At 37.5% G+C, this 26,550-nt stretch overlaps 5 protein-coding genes across 5 annotated transcripts; 2 read left to right on the top strand and 3 right to left on the bottom strand.

Annotated features, from left to right (window-relative positions):
- Positions 1–779: 779 nt before the first annotated feature.
- Positions 780–6,884, top strand: LOC129793717 (uncharacterized). Its single transcript, XM_055833942.1, has 4 exons — positions 780–1,094; positions 5,026–5,419; positions 5,486–6,138; positions 6,200–6,884. Exons 1-4 carry the CDS (start codon positions 1,069–1,071, stop codon positions 6,798–6,800), a joined length of 1,674 nt encoding a protein of 557 aa, XP_055689917.1. The 5' UTR covers positions 780–1,068; the 3' UTR covers positions 6,801–6,884.
- Positions 3,446–4,657, bottom strand: LOC129793718 (uncharacterized). Its single transcript, XM_055833944.1, has 2 exons — positions 4,432–4,657; positions 3,446–4,360 (listed from the first exon to the last, which is right to left on the bottom strand). Exons 1-2 carry the CDS (start codon positions 4,570–4,572, stop codon positions 3,674–3,676), a joined length of 828 nt encoding a protein of 275 aa, XP_055689919.1. The 5' UTR covers positions 4,573–4,657; the 3' UTR covers positions 3,446–3,673.
- Positions 6,885–7,233: 349 nt separating the features above from the next.
- On the top strand, positions 7,234–8,948 carry LOC129793715 (queuine tRNA-ribosyltransferase accessory subunit 2). Its single transcript, XM_055833940.1, has 3 exons — positions 7,234–7,449; positions 7,542–8,503; positions 8,559–8,948. Exons 1-3 carry the CDS (start codon positions 7,333–7,335, stop codon positions 8,791–8,793), a joined length of 1,314 nt encoding a protein of 437 aa, XP_055689915.1. The 5' UTR covers positions 7,234–7,332; the 3' UTR covers positions 8,794–8,948.
- Positions 8,949–9,292: 344 nt separating this feature from the next.
- On the bottom strand, positions 9,293–22,796 carry LOC129793714 (paramyosin, long form-like). Its single transcript, XM_055833939.1, has 12 exons — positions 22,543–22,796; positions 22,035–22,221; positions 21,786–21,842; positions 18,881–18,967; positions 18,625–18,791; positions 14,384–15,255; positions 14,178–14,305; positions 13,996–14,108; positions 10,685–11,204; positions 10,354–10,449; positions 9,998–10,279; positions 9,293–9,901 (listed from the first exon to the last, which is right to left on the bottom strand). Exons 2-12 carry the CDS (start codon positions 22,143–22,145, stop codon positions 9,704–9,706), a joined length of 2,631 nt encoding a protein of 876 aa, XP_055689914.1. The 5' UTR covers positions 22,146–22,221; positions 22,543–22,796; the 3' UTR covers positions 9,293–9,703.
- LOC129793716 (paramyosin, short form-like) lies at positions 11,230–12,623 on the bottom strand. The gene has a single exon (XM_055833941.1). It carries the CDS (start codon positions 12,146–12,148, stop codon positions 11,372–11,374), a length of 777 nt encoding a protein of 258 aa, XP_055689916.1. The 5' UTR covers positions 12,149–12,623; the 3' UTR covers positions 11,230–11,371.
- Positions 22,797–26,550: the final 3,754 nt, after the last annotated feature.

The raw sequence follows: 26,550 nt of genomic DNA, 5'->3' as shown, positions 1-26,550 counted from the left end.
TAAAATTTTACCTTTTTTTATGAGACGTTCGTTTGAATTATAAGGAAGGGACTACAAGAAAATATAAATTAAATAAATAAAATTAAATGAAAATTTCGAGAATTTTTAAACATTCTATAAAAAAGTAACTGAACTATCGTAACAGTGGAGGCGCCTGGTTGTAGCCACAAATTTTCCTGTAATTTTCTCTTGAAAAAGAAGATAAAAATCTTCAAATTTTCTTTAAGAAAAAATAAAGAAAATGAAAGCTTTTGCACTGAAGAAAAAATTCCTGGCAATTCCCAGACGTGTCTATAGAGAAATTGTTTTGATTGTTATAACCCGGCGCCTCCACTGTAGTCCTTGGTTAATTGTACCGTCAAAACTAAAAGTCACCAGGCGCCTCCATGTCAAGAATTTTTCAAAAATCATATGAAATGTTTTTTCGCTATTTAAATATAATTCTTTCCACAAAGAAAAAAGAAATTTATCTAAAGATGAGCATACAGCAAAAACTTCTTCCCTTTGTAAGCTTTTCCATTTCACATTTTTACTTCTCAAGCTTATTGGGAAGTATGTTTGGGAAATTAATTACATCATCAGCCTTGGTGGGAATCTCTCTTAAAAATCAATCTTACAATTCCGGGAGCCTTGACGGGCCGGGAGTTCCATTCAATTGAACGGAAATCCACGTGAAGGTGTCAGGAGGGGAGAACAGGCGCCGTTCGCTTTTTCTTCTTTCTTTACTTTTACTCACCACGAGCTCCTCTCTTGTGTTGTAAAAGAAAATTCATCCCTTCAGTACGTCGTGAGGAGCTTCGTGGGAAGCACACGAAAAAGCTCCCACAAAAGGAGCTCTCGCAAAAAAAGCTCCTACAAAGAAATACTTAAAAATCTCTCTCGCTTTTTGTGTCCGAAAGTAAGAAAAGTTGGGAATTTTTATGCAAATTCTGTGATGTTCTAGAGTGAAAGAAAAAAATCCCCTGAAGAGGAATCTCGTGGCTTTAAATACCTACATAGGAAAAAAAAGCTCCGAAGCTTTAAGTTGCACGCGATCGTGTTTTGTGGAAAATTGATCTGCAGCAGGTGATGGGAATGAGACGAAAATTGAAAAAGTGAGTGAAATTGATGCAATATTCATTTCGTGAGTGTGTGGAATGGGGCGCGCCCCTTAACACGGCGCTAAGAATAGCATTTGACCGAGAAACCCGGATAAAAGCTCGCGAAGCCCCCGTCGCGCAAGTTTAATGTCATCACACCCCTTCCATAGCTTAACGTTGTCTTCTTTTGCATGCAAATCACTGATTAACCTTTTTGCATCGCGTGAGGAGCTCACCGTCTTCACACGCGGATCATCCTCCATGGCGCGTCGCAGGAAGTCATTATACGGGGGGTGGCTCGACGGCAGATTCCTTTCAATTACCGCCAACAATGGGAAATTATTGATGAATTTGCCCTCATAGACGCTAAAAAATTAATTTTTGCAAAGATTTATTTCTTTGATTTATTTTTAAGAATATTGCCTGAGGTGATTTATTTATTGAAGCATAAAAAAAGCTCTTTTGCCAATAAAAAACACATGTACATAATTCTTTGTACTTTGCACGCTAGCAGAGAATTAAATAATAAAGAAATAAAAATAGCGAGAATGTATGAGCAAAGTGTTTCGCAGTACAAAGGACATTTGAGGATTTTTATAAACACAACAGGGGCAACATCCTCAACAAGGTCATTTGGGGAAGAAGAAAAAGTAAAAATTCTTTTTGTGAAAAAACGCTCAAGAATTATTTGCGTTTAAAGGGGAATTTAAATGATTCTTTTGAAGAAAATTAATTTTATCTCAAAGTTTTATTAACGTTGAATTTTAAAATATATCTGACGTTAGAGCTTCAGAAGAGCTTTCTAAATGAAAATCTCAGGATATTCTAAAGAAATTTTCTAAATGAATTAAAGTTAAAAATGTTTTTTTTTTTAATTTCATAAAGGTCTCAAATCTTCTCAATTTTCCAGTTTTATTCACTTCTTTGATTTTATTGACATTCAATTGAAAGAACGTAAAATCTAAGATAAATTCTCTCAATAAATCAATCAAAGAATATTTCTCATAAAATTCCACAAATCGTTGTAAAAGCTCTAAAAGCTTTTACTTGTATACAAAACATAAATTTAGAGCAAGAAATCCGCATTTAAATGGCCAAACTACGTTCTCTGCAGAGTTCAAAAGTCATTTGTCAATAGGTTTGGATGTGGCACAGCGGGCACAGCTTTTAAAATATAGGACACCGCCGTTTAGGGGGAGAAATCTAGGTGGGTGGGGGTGGTGAAAGCCCACACGTCTGTGGGAAAGAGCAGTGAGAACGTCGCAAATGAAGAATTTTCTGTGGAAAAGCTGCAGTTCCATCGCTTATAGAGAAATGTTGAAATCACGAAAGTCCACGTTTCCAGAGTGACTGAAACTTTGTTTTCTCTCCACCTGTCGGGCTTCATGAGGGGGGCTGAGCGACCTCAATGATCCCCCTTAAAATAGGTGTGGAGGTTGCATAAAATGCCAAATGTTATTTTATCCATGACATTTAGCATTTTAAAGGAGAACATTTTGCGTTAGAAGAGACGTAAATTCATTTTTTTTTAAAGAAAAATTAACTTTAAAGGAAAATTCGTTGCACGGGGGGTGGTGGGGGACCTGGAAAAAAACTTTTCAAATTGGGCAATTGATTTGGGGGGAGGTTGATTGAAGAATTCGACGCAGGGGAAGTTTATTGATGGCACTCTACTCCGTAGAGCTAAAAGAAGAGCCTCAAAGTCATTCCTGTGTGAGCTTTCGTGCAGTGAACAAGTGTCCAAATTGTGAGCTTTTAAGGACATACATAGCAGAACTAAATTCAAAAGCACTGAAGTTGGGTAAATAATTTCTCAATCAATCCTTTGCATTGTTTGCTTTTTCCAAACTAAAGAAAAAATATATTGATTAGAAAATTCACAATGAGGCCTCTCAAGTTCATCCTTTCACCCATATCGTCGTGCCGTCGATACTCCATCAAATATTGATACTCAAGAACTTTGTTTAATTTCCTCTGGCCATGAGCTTTGCCTTCGGAAAGAGTTCAAGGTTCAGCAATATTGTGAAAAGTTTCTCCTCTTTGTGGAAAATCAATTCAGATTTATTTGCAAACTTCTCGGGATTTTCTTTTCTCTCTTCATTCTAATCGTCTTTCCCGCGCGCGCCAAGGAATCGATTAAATTCCTCAACACTCTGTTGCCATGAAGCTTCCCTGTATTGATATGAATAGTTTTTGTGGAGGACGGGGAGGAGGGTGTGGTGGTAGCAGGAGAGTTTGGGAATTTCTAGAGGGAATTTTCTTAGGTAGGAAAGAAACTTGCAGGAAACTTTCAGAGAAAAACTCGCACATATTTGAACTAGAAGACGAGAGAAGAGCAATAAATCCAATAAATAAAAATCCCCAAATTCTTTGCTAAAACAGCATTTATTTTGGCATTAAGAATTTTCCTTAGATACTTCACATAACTTTATTATTTAAAGTTAATTTAAAAAAAAATACTTCAGGTAATTTGAATTTCACATTTTTGAGATTTTTAAATGAAAAGAAACGAATAAATTCGAGAAATTCAGAGTTTTCGTGTTAATAAGAATAAAAAAAAAGCTCAAAACAAGAATTCAGTTGAGATTGAGAGCTTACGAAGCAGCCTCCTCCTCCACGTCTGCATTAATAATCTCCCGGAGATGCTTCACAACATCCGTGTAGACCTTCTGACGCTTCCCGCAGAAGCTCGAGGCGAAGGTAATGTTCATGCAGAAGAGCTCCAAATCTTCGCCATTGTCAGCAAATAGCAAGGACTGCGATGGGATACCGAGTGTCCTGCACACGTCCTCCACGAGGGCTTTCTTATCGGCGCACATTGTGGAATTCTCTAGGAGCTTCTTCGCTGATTCCAGATGATCCGGATTGAAGCATGCCACGAATTTGTGTGTCTCATTCTTCACGGGAAACATTTCAGCCACCTGAACCTCACTGAGGTGCTCAATCATTGCCTTGGCAGCTGCATGCTTGGCAGCTTGCTTCGAAGTACTCTTCTGGGAGATACTGAGATTCCCAAGTTGGCAGATTGCCTCAAAAATGGACTCTTTCTTCTTGTTGGGAACGGGCTTAACTTGATACAGTGGCTGCTGGAGTTTCTTCTTCACGCACTCCTCATTGAGAGCGCCGACGTAGTTGTAAAAGCCCCGGGGATCCAAAACGGGATCCTCCACTTTGAGATCCAGCTTAAAACGATCCCTGACAGTGTCCAGGACTTCCTTGGCCGCATTAATCTTTGCCTCACGCGCAGTTGGGGCACTTGCCTTCACTTTTGTCCCAAAAGCCTGCAAAGAAAGAGGGAAATTCTTGTCAGTAAGAGCTTTTCCGGAAGTCCCCTCAAAGTGTGCAACATAACCTCACAAGAGTAGACATAGCGATCATCGAATTCCGTCGAGCAGTCCTCATATTTGGGATGAAGGAACTTGTGCTTGTCGCAGAGTTCCTTGAGGAGCATAATTGGGTTCTTTTCACTCTTTACACGCGCCGCGGACAACATTTTTTCGAGCTTTTTTAAGCGAGAAAACGCAATTGAGATGAACTTGCTTGATAAGAGAGATTCCGTTACTTTACCAAAAAAGCGCGAATTTTCCTTGAAGATCAACTTGTCGATCTTATCGATTTGTGCGATCCTATCGATTTTAACGATCTTGTAAAGAAAATGGTTCAATTTTTCAAGAAAAATTCATTTCAAACTTTTTTTCATTTATTTTGTTTCTTTCAATTTATTTTATAAATCTTTTTTTCTGTAGTAAATTAAATGTCTTAAAATTGAAAATAAATAAATATATCATGATTTTTTTTATTAATAAAACTGAAATGCCGAAAGCCCTGAAAAAAATTATGATCAGCGAAAAAAATCCTTTTTCAGGTACATATTCAAATGTATTCAAAAATCTTTTACAGTTTTACATTAATTTTTTAAATTTCTTTTCATTTTTATTTAATTCAGAAAATCCAATTTTGGAGACTTTGGAGACGGCAGCAATTTCTTCCGCAATAAATCCACCTCCGAACCGGATTTGTCGGACACATCGCCACCACAGACGTCGCGGTGGCACAAGAAGCTACCGCATGAGTACATAACGGTAGATGAATTGGGCTTCCATCGGCGACGGAGGCCACCGGAAATCTACACACGTAGCAACATTTGCCTGTACAACACCTCAGAGCCATGCATCCCATTTTCAGCACTCAAATCTGAATACAATAGACGCTACCACGATCCACCTATACCACCACCACCGAGATCACCGCTCCTGCGACGTCCAACCTCACTTAGGGTCACCGAGACAAAGTCCATGGAGGCTGAGTCTGAGCACAAGGAAAAATTTAGATTGTTTTTGGTACAAAACTCTTAAAAAAAACGATTTAAATAAAATTGAATTAAATTAAAAAAAAATAATTTTCAGGAAGACGAGCTAAGCAACTGCCGCCAAAGTGCCTATAAATTCCCGGAAAATCTCAAACTTACAGGAGAAGTGGACTACCGCCCAGAATACGCATCATCATACGTGCCCTATTCCATGGTTGAAGTTCGCCGAATTATTGAGGATCGTCCATTGCAAGAAATTACAAATCGGCAACATTTTCCAATGTCAAATCTCCCGATTGAGGGTGATGCGATGTACAAACCGGAGTACAGGAGTCAATTTGTGGAATTTCCCGTCATCGAGAAGAGTCATTCAATTCCACAGATGAGCAACATTCGGATACAGGGAGATTTTCAGGGGGTTCCAGAGTATGCGGAAAAATTCAAGAGTTACGATAATGTAGCCAAGAGCAATCCAATCCGTAAACCGGATAATTTAAATGTCAGCGGGGACATTGATGTTGTTCCTGAGTACCGTGAACAATTTAGGGAGCACGAAAGATCCGCCCTTGAGCGATGTCAGCTAATGCGGAAAGATGATCACCTCAAAATGAGTGGAGATTTCGGGAAGACACCTCCGGAATATTATGAAAGTTTCAAAGATCACAACATCACAGCCCCACCGCATAGAGCCAAAGCCAGAGAACCTTTTCTCAATCTCAATGGGACAACAGAATTCAATCCAGAATACAAGTAATGGCTTCTAATGAATGAAATTTTCTTGCAAGAACTTTTATGATTTCCTTCATTTCAGATGCAGATTTTTGGATTTTCCACGCTCACGTCCTGTAACAAGGAAACCTGATTCGCATTTTCGACTCTCAGCTCTGCCCGATGGAACCTACATAAAGCGCTTCACAAAGAACCCAGCTCCACCACCAAATATTCACACTCCACCGGAAATTTTACCCTTCCAGGCTCTTCCGGAGTACAGAAAAGCCAAAACTGATTATATTATAAAGGAACGGACACCATCACGTGATCACATTCCATCAGCTGTAGGTCCACGAAAGGATCACAATGACAACACAGAGCGCGCAAGACGAAGATCCTCCATTGCACCCCCTCAGGATGATCCAAATTCACCCACATTCCGATTAATGGTAGAAAATGTCGATGATCCCCCAGCAGGGAGATTCCGTTCACCGCGTTTTGGGCGACGTGCAACAGGTGGAGCACCGGAAGTGGATGAGAATGCAACGAGAATCCGTGAGAGAGTTAGCGTAGTGGAGGGCAATAAGAAGTATTCAGCACGTTCGAGGGATGTCAATGGGAATGCCTTTGTTGTGCTAAAGCAACCAGGTGGGAAGCAAAGTGAATGGATGAAACCCAAATGGTATGAAGGGGCTTCCTAAATGATTAATTATGGTGAGGGATGTTCTTCCCGGAATTTGTAGTGCACAAAATGTATTATTAGATGAATAAAATTAAATTTTAAATGAGTTGTTTGTTTGTTTTTTTGAAGCGAAATAATTAAATTTTTCAGTTTAATAAAAAAAAATCAAGATCTTTGAAATCTTTGAAAGAAACTATCGAAACTATTGAAAGCTATCGAAACTATCGCTTGAAGTGAAAATCGATAAGTTCAACGAACTTTTTAAATTCAAAATTCAGTATCAGATTTTCACGTTTTTCAGTTTTTTTTTCCTAAAATTTCCATAATTTTCACTTTGAAGCTAATTTTCTCAATTTCTTATCACCTCAAGTGCTTTCTGACTGTTTTTCTTGAATATTTCTCTCAATTTATTGGTGGAAATCGCGAGAAAATTGAGAAAACCCGGCATTGTGAGTGAGATAGATATAGAATACGCGCGAATCTTAAAGCCTTCTCGCTCACTCTATTTTGATCACTTCCCACAAAAAACTCCCAATTTCTGTGAAAAAATCATGAAATTCGCAATTGAAAGTGTTAGTAAGTGTTCTGGAAGACTTGGGAAGCTATCTGGGATCGAGAGACTCCCTGACATTTGCCTGAAGACTCCAATTCTCTTCCAAAACACCCGGGTATGTGACATAACCTCAAACATTCCATGCTGGGATCATTCACTATTACCCCCAAAATATTGATTTTGTTTGTTTTCTTTGCAATTTTCCAGGGCGGGAGTATTCCTTACATCTCTAGGGAGGTTGCAGAACTGACCACTGACCTCCGAGAGACCCCAATTGCTGTGAATTTAGCCACAACATGGGAAATGTTGGATGTTGTTGGTGCATCCGGAAAGGGAATTTCCTCTTTCACTGCTCTACCGGAATGCCCGACGTTTCTCTGCATCCGGGACACGAGTGAGGAATCCAAGGGGGGTCATCATGAGAAGGGGGGTGTACCAATGTTCACACGACATGGGAAACGTGTGGTAAGTCCGGAAATATTTATGGATTTTGTGGAAGCTTTTCAGCCGGATTGCTTCCATTTGTTATGCGATGGGGACACAACGACTACCTCGTCCAAGAAGCGAGGGATTCAGTCTGTGACAAGAAGCATTGATTTTACTGAAAAATGCCTGGAGAGAGTGAGGAAGAGCGATGGGGGGAGTAAGTTGAGGAAAATGTTTATCCTGGCGCCAATTGTGGGTGGATTTAGCCGGATAAATCGAGAGAAGAGTATTGAATTTGCCAAGGGGATGGAAGAAATTGGGGGGTTTTTCATTGATGGGGTACATGCAAATGGGGAGACGGCTCTGTTTGTCCCTGAGGAGGAAATTCTCGGAATTGTTAAGCTCTGCACTGAGAATCTTCCGGAAGAGAAATTCCGGATGATTTTTGGGGCTTTTCCACCACTCCTGGTGCTCAAGATGGTGCAATTGGGTGTGGATGCATTCGATAGTGCCCTTCCGCATATCTACAGCCTCCGAAATCGTGCCCTTGTGTTTGATTTCGATGGGCGGAAGCATGGGAGGAAGCATCAGCTTCACATTGATCTCTCCCTGGAAGAGTTTAGAGAGGATTTCGGCCCAATTCTCGCTGGGTGCGAGTGCCTTGCTTGCCGGGAGCATACAAGAGCCTACGTGAGGCATTTAATTGACTGCAAGGAACTCATGGGGACCATCCTGCTCAATATGTAAGTTCCGGAAGGACTCAAAAATGTCCGGAAGTTGATTTTTTCCCTCTTTCAGCCACAATTTCCATCACTATCGTGGCTTTTTCAAAGCAATTCACCAACACATTGCCAAAGATTCCCTTCCGGAACTCATTGCATCAATTGAGGAGCAAAGTAAAGAGGAGAATTTTGCAGAAATCTTCCCGGAAAAGCATCCAAATGGCCTCAGGAGGTCTCAAAGTTCATCAGCTAATGATTCCGGAGGGGAGGAAGCACCAAAGGATCCCCCGGAAGCAACAGAAGCGAAGTAAAAGGGAAATTAAATAAATAAATTTAACAACTTTTTATTGTTCTTTGTGAAAAGTTGAGAATTTTACATTAAAAGAATATTTTTTTTTATTATATATAATTTAAACCAGTAAATAGACATAAGAAATTACAGCTAAAAAATAAATTATTCCATGAAGCTGGTTTGTTTTTTTTATTAATGTGTTGTGTGTGATGAGAAAGTCTGTGCGAAGTGAGAGGAAGATCCTTTTGCCCCTTAAAAAAAACATTTTAATTCTAATGAAGCTCTCGAAGGGATTAAAAAGTTATTTTCATTTATTTCTTTGATTATATTTTACCACCCACGCATTTCAACATTTTTTTTTTCATTTATTTTCTCTCTTGAAGGAAAAATTCGGCATTGTGCTTAAAACTAACATAGTTTTCGTCCTTGTGCGCTATCTTGTTCTTCTCACGAGATGGCGCTGTACGTGCAAGAAAAAATTGAAAAAATAACGATAAAAAACGACTCGCCATCTTTGATTTTCTTTTTTAAAATATCGTTTTTATTTAAATATCATAATTTCTTTTCTCTCTTTTATAAAATGATTTCCCTTTTCTGATATTTTTGTGTTTTTCTTTAAATGTTCTCTCTTTGTTGCTGTTGTAAGACTATCCCGGCAGGTTGCGCCATTTTTTTTTAAATAGCTGATGAACAAAAAAAAATTTTTCGAGATGAATTTATCTCACAGCTCTCCTTAATTTTGCGCTGTTGCTGCTTTGCGTTGGCCGGGAATGTTGTGCAATTTTTTTTATTATTTGTTTGTTCTCTCTCTCGCAAAGTCAAGAAAAAAATAAGAAGAAATTTTTGTTTTATAGATAACAGGATGACAACTAAAGAAAAAGATTTTGTAGTCAATGTGCGCTGTCAAAAAAAAATAATAAAGTTGTCGCTTAGTCGGTGGTGGTTGTCCTGGTCTCCTGGACAAGGTAGACCTGGGATCCGGGCACAGAGGATGTTGTGACGAAGGTGCGGTGCTTAGCACGGATCAGGTTCAAGTTGGTCTCAGCTGTATCGGCACGATCCTCAGCAGCCTCCAGTTCGCGCTGGAAGCGACGTACACGTGTGACGGACTGTTGGGAGAGACCCTCCTACAAAACACATAAAACAAACCCCGATTAGTCTCCTTTCTCTTCTTCAAAAATCCGTTGCAATGACGTCAGATCTAATTTAACTGTCTCTCCTACCTGTTCGTTGAGTTGACGCTTGTAGACGGCAATTTTGGAGTTGGCCTTTTCGAGGGTTTCCTGAAGGATGAGTACGTTCTTCTGGTCTTCTTCGCACTGAATCATCACTTCCTTCACTGTGCGTTCCTTCTTCCTCAGAATCTTAATGGTTTCGGCATGTCGTCGCTTCTCTTCCTCAAGTTCAAGTTCCAAATCGCGAATGCGTGCCTCCAATTTGCTAATAATTCTCTTGCTGCCAACAATAGCGTTCGTTTCTACTTCTTCCAGGCGCACTGAGAGGTTCTACAGAAAAGAATTTTAACCCGGTTAGTTTCTGTTGTATTTGCTCTTTGGTTTGATTTTGTTTTTTGCTTTACCTTAATCTCCACTTCAAGGGACTTCTTGATAGCCTCAATCTTGACAACGCGTTCCTGTTCTTCATGCAGAAGTTCCACTGTATGCTTAAGCTCTACCTGTAAGATTTTAGACAGAATAAAGGTTGTTTAAAAATTCCGTTAACGTGGTTTCCTAAGGTCTGATCTTCTAGAATCTTTTAACTGTATTCTGCAAAGCTTCTAAGTAAATTTTCGTAGAAGCTTCGCAAACTTAAAAAGAAATTCCCAACTCCAGTATTCCCAAAATAATTCATACTCCAGTAATTTCATACTCCTACAATTCCATACTCCAGTAATTTTGACATGGACTCACCTGAACTTTCTGGTAGCGCTCGTCACTGACGCGCAACTCCCGGGTTACTTCTTCATAGTCACTGGCAATTACGGAGAGTTCCTGCTCAATCTTTGCCTTCATTGAGGCCAGGCTGACATTGATGTTGGTGAGTTCGGTGATGCGTACGCCGGCTTCTTCGCATGCAACCTCAGCTGAGCGCTTTCCACGTAGGGCAATCTCATAGTTGGCACGTACTTCATCGAGTTCTCCCGTGAGTGAGGTGAGACGACGCTGAGCAACGGCATACTGATCCAATGTTTGCTGCAATTGACGTTGGATCTCCTCATAGCCGGCCTGGAGTTCGGTAAGCTGGAGCGATTGCTTCTTAATTGTCTTCTGGAGATCAATGTTGGTCTTATTGGCAACATCCAGGGACATTTCGAGCTCAGTAATGGTAATTTGGAGCTTCTTCTTGATGCGCTGCACTTCGGTCTTCAGCTTCGTTTCGGCTTCCACGACACGAGCATTGAGCTGCTCAATCTCAATAGCTGTCTGCTTGCTGTAAGGAATAAAAAAAAGTTGGAGCGGGTTAACATGGAGTGTTAATTTATGGTTTTTTTTGGGGGTTGCTTCAAAATTTGTTGCTTAGTTGCCCTAAAATTTCCCTTCCCAGATTGTGTTCTGCTCTGAAAAGCAGTCGTCTCTATGTATGAGTTTATTTTTAGTTCACTTTGAGTGGCTGTTGCGCAACATTGGCACCAATTTCCTATATGCTGCTACTGCTGCTTTGGGCAAATTCTTCAAGGGGCTGATAATTTCTTTTCGTGTATACCTTGACTCATGGTAGATCTCTGATGATTTGCAATTGAAATTGACAAGTTCACGCTTCACTTCCTGCAGGGAATTATTCACGGAAGCTTCGAGCTGATTGATGGCACGTTCATCCATAAATTCCACGTGCATCGTACGCACGTAGCGACTTTCACTTTGTCCACGGGACATACTACCTGATCGCACAAATGTCCCCTCTTCGGCGAGGCAATGATCAGCAGCTGCATGCCCTTCGATGTTGCGTGTACTTTCAGCCAGAAGGGCTGCACTGATGGCATTTGCAGACTTGCCACGAATGGCCTTTTTGAGCTCCTTGGACATTTGTACGTCCTGCCGGTAGTCCCCCATGACGGCTTTCTTTGTCTCCTGCAAATTGAAGCGCTCAGCAAAGAGATCGATGTCGTTGAGCTTCCGCAGCAGCTTGAGATTATCCTCGTGCCGACGCCTCTTGTTGCGCTCGATCAAACGATCGATGCCTGTCTTCTCCTCGATGATCCTCACAATCCGCTCAGCTTCCACAGCTTGCCCAACGTTGAGCGGATTAACACGGTGTTTGTCCACTCGCGATCGACTCTTGTCTGCTGGGCTCGATTGAGGTTCTGCACTTTCGCGCCTGCCATCGAAATTATTTGCTCTAGGGTGGGGTGCACTCCTTGCCATCAAGCTTGCCATTGAACTCTATTTTCAGTCTACTTTTCGCTCAATTTCGCAAATTGTGGGAAATAATCTTCGCTGTTTTGCAGCCCTGTTGCCAAAATAAAATTCGTCAAGAAATTCTTTTTGGGTTGATCACACCTCACTACTGCACAAACACGCACGTTTTACGCCCTGATGGCAATTTAGGACACGATCTGCAGGACATTCACCGATCAACTGAAATGGGTCACAGATCTCATTGTGCCTTTTGTTGCGCAGCATCCCTCAAAATCACCAGCGATCTTCACCTTCAAAAACCATCGATCAGTGATCAATGCACACAAATTATCTTCCTCTCTCTCTGTTGTATTTTTATCCGGTTGCATTCCATCGGCTGCACTTATCGGCGTCCAGGTTATTTATAGAGCGGGGACGCTTCTCTATATACTTCCTGCATCACATTCATTTGATTGATTTGCAAATTCCCCCAAAGATCGCTGTTAGTGATCACAAATGATCGCAAGATCGCATTCCTGCCACTCCAGGAGCTTTTAGATAAAGCCGATCGTTCATAATCGCGGTGATCTTTTGTATGTTAAGTGATCTCTTGCTGATCAACTTCATCATCATTGTAGGTCCAAAAGCTTTGGCAGAAGAAGTTTTGTGAACTTGATCCCCCACACTTTGAGGTCGAACGGCTGCTTTTTGAGAAAAACAACAATCGTACGCTTGTGCTAAATTTAATTGAGATTTATTTTTAGCACATTCGACAATTGTTGTGCCTGACTTTAAGTACTCGCCTCTGTGTAATTTATGCTCTTGAAGATCACTCTTTGTCTTGGGATGTAATTTAGCCCAAGTGCTCGTCAATGGTGATCATATCGCGATCATCACTCATTTAATTCACTTATTTCATTCCTTCGGAGAGACATTTTTATGTCTTGTCGTCTTGTCTGGTTCCTCAATGAATTATCAGGAAGTTAGGAGATTGAGAAGATCTTTCGGGAGAGGTCAAGATCGTCAAGATCAAGAAGAAAATCATCAAAAGATCATCTTTTACTTCTTAAACGATCGCCTGTTAGAAGTTCTTTCCTTTTGCTGATCTTTAGGTGATCTTTCTCTTTTATTTGGATTTTTTTTGAGAATATGTTCGGCGGGTTAAACGAGCTGCACCCTCTTTCCGTTAAGAAAATTTTTAAATGAAAAACTTTTGCATAATTAAGTGATCTTTCGGTGTTCATTGCTCTGTAAGAATCAATTTAGACTAAAAAATTCAATTTTGCACTGAGAAGAAAAATTTTGTTCTCAGAATTAAATTGACTACTCTAAGGGGCTTAGCACAACGTCAAACAATGTCCCTTCATTGACAAAAAATATAAAAAAGATCACATTAAAAGAACATAAAAAGATCAAGAAAAGCATAAAAATAAATTATTTTCCAATAAAAAATTAAAGGAATTTGAAGAAAAAAAATAAGAGAAGGTTCAGCTCGTTTTTCAGCTCAAATCTTCTTTTATTTGGTATAAAAAACATTCTAGGTTTCCTAGGTCTTCTAGGTCTTAAATCTGTTCTAGAATCTTAAAGGATATTTAAAGAACTTTCTTAGATCTTATTAAGAAATCCCCACAAACTACTCAAATCTGTCTAAAAAAAACTGCAAAGAACGGGAATATTTTCTAAGCCTACGTAACGATCCTTTTGCCTGATCTTGTCTCAGAACAAAAAGCTTCAGACACGTCTTGAAACTCGACTGAATTTCCTATATACTTTAAGGTTTTTAAACTCTTTTTAAGGCTCATAAATATAAACCCTCAAACCTCGTTAAAAGAAATTCATAAAAGACATAAAAATTTCGTTTGTTCTTTGTCTGATCTTCGACTTACCGAATAGATTCGATTTCCTCATCCTTCTCAGCAAGGCGACGCTCAGCTTCATGACGGAAGGAATTGAATTCAGATGCAAGACGCTGTGAGCGCTGCTCTTCAGCTTTGCGACCCTAAAAACACGTTACGTGCACAGGTTAACTAGGAATCAAAGAATGATAAGTGTTGTAGTCAAAACTTACAGCCTCAGCTTCCTTGTAGGCAGCAGTAAGTTCATCACGTTCATTCTCAAGGCGACGCAATTCAAGCTCCATTTCGTGGAGACGACGAGTGTATTCGGCAATTGTGCCACGGGCATCATGAAGATCATCTGCAGATCAGGTTTAGTTTAGTAGGTTCCAATAAAGTCTTACAAGGAAAATTTAATGAATAAGTCTACAAAACAAACCTCCGAGTTTCTTGTTCTCACGGGTGAGAGTGTTGTTATGCTCCTTGACTTTGTCCAATTCATGATTGAGACGCTGAATGTCGGCTTGTTTGTTGCGCAATTCACGCTGGGCAGCTTCGTACAGGGAGACAGTCTCATCGAGACGTGACTTCAGCTCAACAGTTGTGCGTTCGAGGGTGTCAACGCGCTTCTGGAGCTCCCTAGCTGTGGCGTTGGACTTCTCCAGGTCGATGATGAGGACCTCAACTTCACTCTGAAGGCGACTCTTCTGCTTCTCGAGGTTGTTCAACTTCACAAGGAGGGATTCAATGTGCTCCTCTTGCTCCTGAATACGTGCGGTGTACTTGCGGCGCAGTTCCTCAATCTCCTCGGCGCGAGCGGCGGCCTCAGCATCGTACTTTGCACGCCATTGCTGTGCCTCACCGGTCATCTTCACAAGTTGACGCTCCAAGTCGAGACGAGCTTCGGATTCCTCCTCCAGCTGCAACCTCACGCTGTCCAGCTCAATCTCAACCTGATGGAGGGATGCCTCAAGGGTGGAGCGACGACGATCCTCATCCTCAAGACGACGACGGGCATCCTCGAGTTGGGTCACAACTTGCGACTTGGAGTAAATGACGGACTCAATGCTGACCTTGAGGTCCTGAACCTCCTTGACGAGTTCGATGTTCTCAGAAGACAGACGTGTCTTGTGGGCAGTGATGTCCAAAATAGTGCGATTGAGCTCCTCAATGCGAACATTCAGCTCCGAAACGTGCACCTCAAGCTTCTCCACTTGCTTTATCGAAAGGAACTTTTCCTTATTGATTGACTCAACTTGCGCAAGGAGCTCGTAGACTTCAGCTTGGAATTTGGCCTTCTCCTTCTCTGCCCTGCAAAGTTTTTAAAAAATGTATTTTATTTGTTATTTTTTTTTACTAATAAAATTAATTTTTCATTTGAAAAAGAAATTCTTTTATTGAAGAAAATTCTAATGTTGTTTAGGGGTCTTTAAAAAATTAGTTTAAGTTGTTTCTCTTTATTAGAATTTATTTTTTAACAAAATGAATAAATTTTTAATGTTTTAGGGCATTTTATGTCTCAATCAGACGAAGGATTTAATCCAATGGCTTTAGAAATGGGCTAAAAGACATTTAGAACTTGATTGAAGTTTTAAATCTAAAATTGGGACTTGTTCTTTATAATTTTATTTTAAAATTGAATTTTTAATAATTAAGGCATTTTATGTTTTTGCTTCATCTTGATTAGATAGGGCGTTTAAACCGTTTAAACCTCAAAAATCAGTTTAAGACTGCCCCAACATTTTTCACAAATTTAAACCTAAAAATTGTCATTTTATCCCATAGAATGTTATTAGAAAATTTTATTTTATTTTTAAAATAAAATATTTAATATTTTTGGGCATTTTTATGCATCTACTAGACGAAGAATTTAATCAGATGAGATTAGAAATGGGTTAAAGAATGTTTAGATGGTTTAGAACATTATTGACGTTGTAAAATCTTAAACTAAAGCTTGTTCTTTAAAAATTTATTGTAAAATTGAATTTTTAATAATTAAGACATTTTATATCTCTATTAGATAAAGGGTTTAAACCTCCAAAATGGATTTAAGGTCATTTAAAAGTTTATCGTCGTTTAAAGCATCAAGTGTAAAATTTGAGCTTTATTTGTTTTAAAATAAAATTATTCTGATAAATTAGGCCATCTTTATGTCTCTACTAGATAAAAGGTTTAAACCTCCTAAATGGGTTTAGGAACTTTATTCTGGTTTTTATCGTTATTAGGTTAAAATTGATTCTTTTTTTTATAATTAGGTGGTGAATAATAAATTTGTAAATAAATGGACAAGATTATGCCTCTGCTATACGAAGGACTTAGGCAATATCTCTTGAAGGGGGTTATCGGGTTTTAGGCGGTTTATCGATTTTTTTTTATAATCTGAAAATGAAGATTGATGTTGAAGAAATTCTTTTAAAAAACCCTAAGTCTTAAATTCTCCTCTTAAACTTCCTCTAAATGAAATATTAAAGTTTCAGCATTAAGCCTAAGAATGTTTTTTTACTTTTCCTATTTTTTTAACCTCAAAATTCTTTCAAAAAATGTTTTATTTTGAACTTCTTTTATAAAAAAAAATCTATAAAATAAAAAATTTCTCTCTTCTTTCAAACAAAATCTTCTTCAAAAGGTAAAATATTAATAAATTGAAAGCGATCGTGCTTATCCCCTCCTTTCCCACAAAGCTCATAAAGTACAAGAAATAAGATCCCCAAAATGTGAGAAATTGTGAGCAAATTGTTGCAAAATTGCGTGATTTATTTGACATCAAAAGACTCGATTCAGAGCATTTAGTGCAAATGAGACGTCCGGTTGAGAGCTGGAATCCTGCCACTTTGCTCATCATGCACCAAAATCATCCCCCCGCATTCTCACGATGTGTATGTGTGGGCCAATCTCCAGGAGATCACATGTGAGGATGATCTTCATTAACCCCAATTCAACGTCTTGACGCGCGCGCCTTTTTCTGTGTGCACAGAAGAAGAGTGATGGGAAACACGCGCGATCGCATGAATTTTCGTTCTATTTATGCCAACACAGTACGAAATTAATATTAATTTTATCATCCACCTGTCGGTTGTAGCATCAGCAAATTGCAACAAATTCGCCTCTTGAAGAGCTTTACGCATTTTAATTGCAAAATTTCATAATTTCTCCAACTGAGAAGATGACAATTTTAGTTACTTTTGCCCATGCAACGCCGCGTGCAGGCAATGTCCCAAATTTCTCCCGGCGCGCCGCCATCGCATCCTGGCCGCGGAGGGATTTTTCAGTTTTGCATGTAGCAATAATAATTTCGTGCGTGGAATTTCGTGTGAACAGGAGTTTTTTGAATCATCTACATTGGCCCATCCATCTCGCTTCTACATATCAAATTTCTGACTTGACGGTGTCGGCGAAAAGAGTCGAGAATGATCATTGTGCGAAGGGGCAGACATATTTGGCCGGAGTGCCGAGCAAACGGACTTTATGCTAAAAATAACATTCCCTCAACACACAAGAAAAACGATCAATTTCGCATGCGCCACGCATACGCGATCCTCATGATCACCGCGCGCGCGATGATCGTTATGATGGGATGGGTGCGAATGGGAAAATATTTTGGCGGCACACCTTGCGAAAACATTCCATATTTAAGCTCATTTTCCTCTTTCTTTAAATTTGTAATTTTCTTTAAGAAGAAAAAAGGACGAAAAAATAGTTTAGAGAACCGAGAAGTTACTGAAATTGAAGATCATTTGATCTTGTGATTGGCAAATCATTCAATTTTTTTTTTCAAATTTATAGCGATCCTGAAGCTTTTGGGATCGCTGAAAAACTTATGATTATGCTTAAAGGGGTTAATAATTACAAATTTTCTATATAGATTCTCAGAAAAATCTTTCTGTTTTACATAGAATGTTTTAGAAATTCAATCTTGGTTTGTATGACAAGTATTTCCAATAATTCGAATATTTATTTAAAGAGATTTTTTTTTGAAAATTAAATTTTTACAGGACAATAGACAACGAATTTCTAACGTAAAATTTTTATTTTTGTATTTCTAACTTTAATAAATTTCTAACGGTTGCCATTTGAATTTAAAGTAATTTTTAAAGTAGTTTTTAAGTTAATTACCATAAAATTACAGACGGAAACTAAGCAGTTTTTAGTGAAAAAAGTCATTTGACGTTTGACTTTTGAATTTTTGTAACTGTCAATTAAACGTCATGAATTTCTAATGAATAAATTAAATCTTCTAAATTTAAAACAAATAATTTTTATTTTTTTATTTTGATATTATAATTATTTTAATTAATATTCAGCTGATACTTTAACTAAATCAATTTTTGATTGATTAATTTACTGACGAATTTATAACGTTTTTGTAGGCAAATAAACAAACGTTTTTCTAATGATTTATATTTAATTTTTTTCCTCAAATTTCGAAAGCAAAGAGAAATATGTAATTATTCTAAATATTCTGTTCTCAATGTTCTCAACGTTTTTTTCTTAAATATTCGGAATATTTAAACATGTCGTCTCTTTTTTCCAACAGTTGTTTACCCCTCATTTATGTCTCAAATAATTCAAAAAAATTACAAAATCTCCATCATTTTGAGCCCCTAATTTTTGCGAAATCCTCGCAATCCTTAATTCCTTAACCTTTGAAGCCTTTGCAAGAGCTGAAAATGATGTTATTACCTCACTTTGGTCTTTGTCAGCATGTCAAGTTGCTCCTGGAAGTCAACCATGACTTCCTGGTGCTTCTTCTTGAGAATATGGGCCGTCTCTTCGGATTCCAGGTGCACATCCTCGAGCAATTTACGCAGCTTAGTCATTTCAACATCGCGCTTGCGATTCATTTCAAACTGATTTAAAACAAAGAAAAAGAAAATAGAAAAGATTGATTAGTTCCTCTTAGTTTGAGAGTTTATGGGACGTCATTGTAACCACCCACCTGATTTTCGGCACCACCCTCAGCTTCCTCAAGACGCTCAGACATGGCGATCACCTGAACGCTGAGGTCGGCCTTTTCACGTTCAATCTACAAAGAACATTTAAAGAATTTTATTTTATGATTTTTTTCTTCATTTTTAAAAGTAGTTTTTTTTTGGTGGAAAAAATTCTTTTTTCAATTGTCTAAAAGCTTTCAAATAACGGGAATATCATTTTGTATATAACGCGTGCTATGTGTGTATATAGAGAGATGTCTTCCACATGCTCAGTCAGTGAGAAAAGAAGAGAATATATAAACAGAAATTCAAGGATATTCAGTTTCATAATGCTTTCATAACACTAGACGGCAAAATTTATTGGCAGATATTTCCTTTCTTTTAATTTCTTCTTCGCGTCTTGAATTTAGGCTAATTATTGCCGGCTGTTTCAATATTATTCTATCGTTGTTTGAGGTGATTAAGGAACATTTGTGGGGTTTCCTTATCAGTTTAATTCGCTCTATTTCAATGGAAAAATTATTTTACAGTCTTTGACCCTATTCAGCGATCAAGAAACCCCGAAAATCTTTGAAGTTTTGAAGATTTCAAGTGAATTTTAAAGGTTTCTTGGTCGCTATAGAGCCCCTTTTCAGATTTTATTCAAATTTTCCTTTCTTTCCACTCAGTTTTTAAGCTTAATGAATTGAAAATTTGTATTTAATTTAGTCGATTTATTACTCAATTGATTTGCTCAATATTTTCAGTCCTTCCGTGTGCAATTTAACATAAAAATAATTTATTTATCTACAAGAGAAAAGAAATTTTTTTACAATTCATTTTTTGCGAAATTTAACGTAAAAAGTTCTAGGTGTTAGAACATTAATCAAGAGTCTTAAATATCAAGAATTTAATGTCAAATAAATTAATCTAAAAGTTCCTTTCGAAAAGCTTCTAGTTAGTTCTTTATTAACACGTGCACAAACACGTGTTTTTGTACATAAAAATATTCTTAAGGAATTTCCCTAAAATGGCTATGAAAAGCTCCCGATCCTTTGCCAATTTTCAGCCTTCTTCTTCCTTTTTTGTTAATTTCTTCCTGTATTATTTTTCTTCTTAATTAATTTTTTTCATTCTCATGTCGATTTTTTTATTTCTTCCTCTTGAATTTTCCAAATTTTCCCAAGCTGTACATCAATACTATTTAATAAAAATTTTCCCCAGCACATGAGGTGAAAATTGCTGTGTTCTATCGCAAAAAAGATCATTTTGTCGAAGCATTAAGAGGGAGAGAACGTGAGTTTTTCAGCACACGGAGTGTGTGTGTTAAATCTAAAATTATTCAGTGAAATATTTGTGTGAGGATTTTCATGTTATATCAGGCAGAAATGGGCTGCACCCACGCACATTCTTCCGTATTTCTCTCGAGATAAAATTACCCCGTGTGCGAGAATCTTTTTTCTGTAGCTCTCTGCTGTTTGCAGGTCTTCCAGGTGAGAGATATTCGTTTGAAAAGTTCATTTCAACTTTTCCGAGGAAGTTTCTCTGAAAGGTTTTTTATTCTTGAAAATTTCTGGAGGATTTTCTTTTTAGTTTAAAGTTTTTTTTAAGAAGTTTTTTTGGGGAGGATTTCTAGGCGGGAAGAATAGTTCTCACATGTTTGCTTTTGAATCATCGCATCAACAGGAATACGAAAACATAGGTCATTTTCTCGAATCTCTCGGTGATTCATGAATATTTTTAAAGCAGAAGTCATCTATTAATAGACGTTGTACTCTGAATTTTCACAAAACTTTGTTATTTTGAGCCATCATCGGAATACTTCACGGAGAGGCAAGTTGCCGTTAAAAAAAAATCTCGATAATTTTTCATCTTCTCAATTTTCCGACAGTCTGGAGGACTTTTTTTTTCTCGAAACTTTCTCCGCAAATCCACTTAAAAGCATTTTTTTCAATAAGAATTCAGTCTCATTTTGTTGAATTGAGGATAGATTTGGGGGTGCATAGACGATGGGAAATGTTTCATAGAGTGTTGCAAGGTTAGCCAATTAGGTAATGGGTTATTGTCGTAAAACGGAAATAGTGTCATGTTAACCCTTCATTAATGAATTCCCCTCGAGAGCTTTCGAAGTAAAACGATTTTTGACTCATTTGAATTTGAAGGTGTTTTTCCGGGGAGTTTATTGAATTTTTCCTTTGAATTTTTTGGGTCTTTTAAGAGCTTTTCTTAGGTGGTGAAAAGTCGTATTAAACACAGAATTAAGTCTTTTAAAATCGAATATTTTTGGGGCTCAGGCTATTGTGAAAGCTTTCAAAAATAAATTATTTTTATTCATTTATTTATTTTAAAGAAATTTTCTGAGGAGTTTTCATGGCATTTTCTATTAAATTCTTTGGTTTTTTTTTAGAGTGTTCCTTATCGAGATTAAAGCTCTAGTTTTAGTACAGAATAAACCCTTATTTATTGAGCTTTCTCAAACAGCTGAAGCTTTCGGAAATAAATTAATTTTTGCTCTTTAAATTCAAACGGATTTCAAGGGCTTTTCTTTGTATTTTCTTCTGAATTTATTAGCTCTCTTGAGAGCTTTTTATAGAGTAAAAGCTCTCATTTATATACAGATTTATGAAGGAAGTTCAGACAGAAGTGGATCTTGCAAAAAATCATTTGAAATAAATAAAAACGGAAGAAAAGTTTTAAGCTCAATTTACAGATAAATAAGGATACGTAAGATATAGATAAGTGATCAAAAACTATTTAAATGTTTCCCTGAATCTTCACAATCTCTTTCGCTTTTATAAAGCTTCAATTTTATGTAAAACTTTCACAAGGATTTCAGCACAAATTTCCCAAGAAGGAGAGCTTAATTTTATATTAATTTAAGGAAGTTTTTCCACCAAAATTAACGTTAAAATAATGACTTTTTCAACTCACCCTCTGACGAAGTTCTCTCTCCGATTCCAAATCATCCTGGAGGAGGCGAATTTTATCCTGAAAGACACACAAAAGCTCCCCTAAGTTCTCATTTTTTTTCACACAAACACACGCATTTTCTTTCCGAGAAAAGCTTATATAATCCTTGAAAGATAATTTTTTAAGCTTTCAAGGAATTATATAAGATTTTAATTTGGGAATGTTGTGGAGCTTTTTTCTTATCTTGTGCAGGACTAAAAGGACACTCACCTCGAGGCGAGAGAGAGCACTCAGATCGGCACTATATTCAATATTGACATCAGCACTTCCGCCTCCTGTCGATCGGTAGGAATATTTCGATGTTTTTACGGCTGTGGACATTTTGATGGTTGTGAAAGCTCCTCTATTTAAACTTTTATTTCACTTGTGATTGATGATTTTTTTACTGTGACACAGACTGCAAAGAACAAGTTGCAAAGAAGAGAGGGGTTGATGATTAGATGATTATTTGGGACAGGGGCTAAAGTCCTCTTTCACTTCCTTAAAAATTATTTTTTCACTCGCTAAAGCTACAAAGCGCGTCCTTTAAATTTGCTCTAAAAATGAGAGAGAGAAATAAATTCACTAAAAGCTCTAAACTAGTGCACCCAAAGCGACCCACGAAGCAAATTTACGGAAGAACTTTTGCAAAGAAAAATTCTTTTAATTTTCCCACAAATGGGGATTTTTGCAATTTCCAAAAAAAAATTATCACACAGAACCAAAATTTTCCACACACTTTATATCCAGACAATACGAAGGGGGTGCGATCAAGCTTAGCTTGAACTTTCTTCCTTTTTCTTGTGTACGTGTGCAAACCACCGAATCACCCGAGAAAGTTGATTGTTGCGCCGGAGCAAGGCTGACGATCTACTGATTCGATGACTCCTCAGCCGTTCGAAGTGTTATGGACAAACCCAGGCCATTTTCGCGATGGTTTTTACAGCTTCGGCGCTCAAAGATGCGCGCGCGTCGAATGATCCGCAATGGTACAAACTAATGCGCGAGGATAAAATTAGATATTTTTACTCGGCCACACAAATATTCTTGAGGTGTTTGGACACCAATTTATCTGTGTGTGTTTTAACTGAACACACAGATACTTAAAGATTATACTTAAAGGATCGACGAGAAGAGAGAGCCACGCAAATTATGGCTCTCTCGTGTAATATTTTTTTATCTGTTCGGTACATTTTCTCACAATTTATCTCAAATGAACACTATGTTACATTTTGCACGCAATGAAAGGGAGTTTCCCTCTCTGATTTCATTTGTTTATTGAAGAAAAAATGGTCGGTTAATGGGCTGGATTTTGTGCTATAAAATATATGGTTTGTGTCTTTGGTGGAGAGGCTATGCTAGAGGAAAGAGATGGCGCTAGTTATAGGTTATAGGCGTTATAGGTTTTTCTAAGGATCTACTGGATGGATTTTCATGGGGCAAAAAGCAAATGAAAGAGGAAGCACCAACGAAAAATGTACCGGAACAGATTTTTAAATTTCGACTTTGAAGCTGAGAAAAGTAGAAAAATATTCTTATTGACTTTTCTCAGCTTCTGAGTTGAAATTCAAAAATCCCTTCCGGTACATTCTCCGCTAATACTTCCTGTTTCATTTGGTTTTTACCTCATTAAAATCCGTCCAGTAGATTCTGAGTAAACCCTGCCTTTGTGATTTTCTTGCTCTTCAATAATATGTCTTTAAATGTGACTAACTTTTAAAAATCAAGTTTAAGAAAAGGCTCAAGAAAAATAAAAACATTTAATTTCACCAGCTCTCAAAAGAGATCCCCCTTAAGATAAACTAAAAGATTAAAAAAGGAACCCCAAAGAAAGGTCTCACAACGAGCACACTGCGAATTACTCGAGCATCAATCGCATAAGAATTTATATTGCATACACATTGTAAATTCATTGAAGTGAAAAGTCGCAACTTGTAGAGAAGACAACGAATTTGGATGACCCAATGCAATTAATCGGCGTAAATAGGAGGGACAGTGCATCAGCAATTAATTTTAATATTCATGCTAAAAATTTCTGACCTTTCGCCAAAATAAGTAGGGGTAGAGCAACTTCCTCGCAAAAGTCTCAATGAAGAGTGTCATAAAGACATCTTTTTTTTTCCTTTGTACGTTTCAGTATGAATTCCTCTTTATTTCACCCGAGAAATCTCTTGCCAAAATCTATTTGAGTTTTCTCACATTGCAAAGCTCACTCAAAACTTACGGACGCCGCCGGTTTTTGATTGCGCAACCTGCGAAAGAAGTTTAACAAGAAAAAATCAATCCCATCGTGATAATCTGTCGTTTGAATTCTTTCTTTGGCTATTTTTCTCTGTGCTAAAGAGCTTTTCATTGCGATTCTCTTCACAAACGATCACCTCTGAGATCATTTTTCTTCCTCCCATTTTCCGCACTCAAGCCAAGAGAGAGAGAGACTGAGAGCGTTAATGTTCTCCGAGAGTTTTCACGCGGAGTTTTCTTTGGGGAAATTTCTGGATTTTCTTACATTTGTGAAGGTGATTCATGAAAAATCATTGAAGCTAATTTAAAACACACGCCAAACCGTAGACGAGGAAAAGTGGAGAGAATTCAAATTGAGATGTGGTGTGTTTTCTTCATGAAGATATTTTCAGGAATTTGCATATATATTTTCATCACACAACATAAGAAAATGTTGAAATTGAGCAGCGCGAGGAAAACATTTTGAAGGAATTTCCGGAATTTTTATTTAATTTGGGGATTTTTCTACCAAAAATTTTTTTTCTTTTGTTTAAAGAATCCTTTGAAAGTTTTCGCATAATTGTTAGAATAAAATAATTCTTTAGAGTTTTATTGTTTTAATTAGAGGCTTTTTGCGAGTTATAGTTGTTGAGCTTTGTTATTTTTTTCTATGGCTATATTGCTTCTAATAATGATAAAAAGCTCAGGCATTAAATCTTTTAAAAAGCTTTTGTAAAAATAAAGAAATCTAAATCATAGCGCTGGACAACTCAACAATAACCTACATAATTAAAGGTTTAAGAGCTCCAGAAGCTTTTACATAATAGCTTCTAAATTAGATAAAAACTGTCCCTAATAATTTACAAAAGAACTTTAATTAATTTAATGACATTTTTAAGGATCTTCCTCCACAGACTTTCATCTCTTTTCTCCAGCAAATCATGCAGGAAAATTTTCTTTTCAAACAAATTTAAATTTTCTTTTCAAACAAATATAAATTTTTCCTCTTCAGGAAAAATTTAATCTTCATTTTACATAAATTATGATTTTCTCGATTTTCTTTAAATTCAAAAATTAATTCATAAAATTTCTCAGTTGAATTAACAAATTTAATTTTATCCCTGTGGGTGGGAAAATTGCGAAAAAATATGCTTCACTTGTGCAAACAAGGTTAAAGACATTTAAACTCGATGAAAAATTAAAGAGGCGCTTTCTTGGCATTCAATTGCGGTAATTTTCAATTAGAAATAGGAAATTGCCACTTTGTTTTTTTTTCTTCTTCTTGGCACCCAAAAATGCGTCTTCCCCCAACTTTTCGCGTATTTGGGTCATTTTCTTTTTTTTTTTTGTGTGAAAAAAAAAAATCATGGGGTGAATGGCTTCACGAGGGGGTGGCTCAGTGGGCAAAAGAAAAGAATTCTGTGCATGAAGATAATATTTTTATCTCTCATGTTATTCCACGAGATTTCTTGAGGAATTACCGCGCGGTGGTCGATGGAATGCAGGGTGTACCTTGGCTGTGTACGCGTCTCTTCTTATGCCTTTCTACCCTCCAAAAATAGCCGCAGCGCGCGCATTGCAAAAAAAAAAACGTCTCTCCGTCTTAAAATTTATGCGCAAAGAGAACCACACGACTCCGTGAATGAGTTATGGGGCAAAGAAAGTCGAATATCAAAAACCTGTATAATGTGCGAGATTTGTGGGCGAGGCAGTGTGTTGGAGATGAAACAGACGATCTATGAATATCACGATGATCTCGATTGATACAATCCCCGCGTGAGATCTTTCCCCCAATGAATCCTCTTTATACTTATACTTACAGTCAGCGAAATTTATTCGTGCTACAGCGAGCTACAGAGTCTATGAGTAATGCGCCATGTCAGTGGGAATGGCGTAAGCTTTTCATCCTCTTTAGTCCTCAAACTTTTATGTTGCTTTAGTAGCTTCCAAAAAGTCAAATTGCCCATTCTTCTGTATGTGCGACAGTCATCGGGCAAATCATTGCGAATGGCTCCCTGCCAGTTTTGTATGTGCAAACACCCAGAGAAATGATGGCATGGTAATGAAAGTGGACGGAATTTTCAATCGAAAATAGATTACAATCATCCACACCAACACAGCCCCAACACGTTCTTTTGCCAAAGAAAAGCTCCCCAAAAAGCTCTCTCAAATAATTTTTCTTGCTACACGCAAGGAAAATGTCAAGAGATGGCGATCCTCTACGTAGTTTTCCTTCATTTAAATTTAAACGGAAATATTAAAATTTATTGTGGAAAAAAGAAATGAAAATTCTCTGAAGAAAGGAGGGTAATTTTTCAGTGAATATTTCTCTTTTGCTGATGTTTTAGCATATGAAACGATTTATGGCATGATTATGATCCAATTGATTTATGCTGAGGATTTTAGTCGATTGCTAAGAGTCACGAGGAAGGGGTTAATAAGTTCTAGAATTTAGAATTTTGTTTTGGGTATATTAAAGTGCCCAAGTGAAGCGTTTCACTGTTTAAACATTCTAAAAATTAAGATT

Source organism: Lutzomyia longipalpis, chromosome 3, assembly GCF_024334085.1.
Source record: "Lutzomyia longipalpis isolate SR_M1_2022 chromosome 3, ASM2433408v1".
Taxonomy (NCBI): Eukaryota; Metazoa; Arthropoda; class Insecta; order Diptera; family Psychodidae; genus Lutzomyia; species Lutzomyia longipalpis.
The sequence above is the reverse complement of the archived record's forward strand: the minus strand, read 5'-3'. Positions and strand labels throughout refer to the sequence as shown.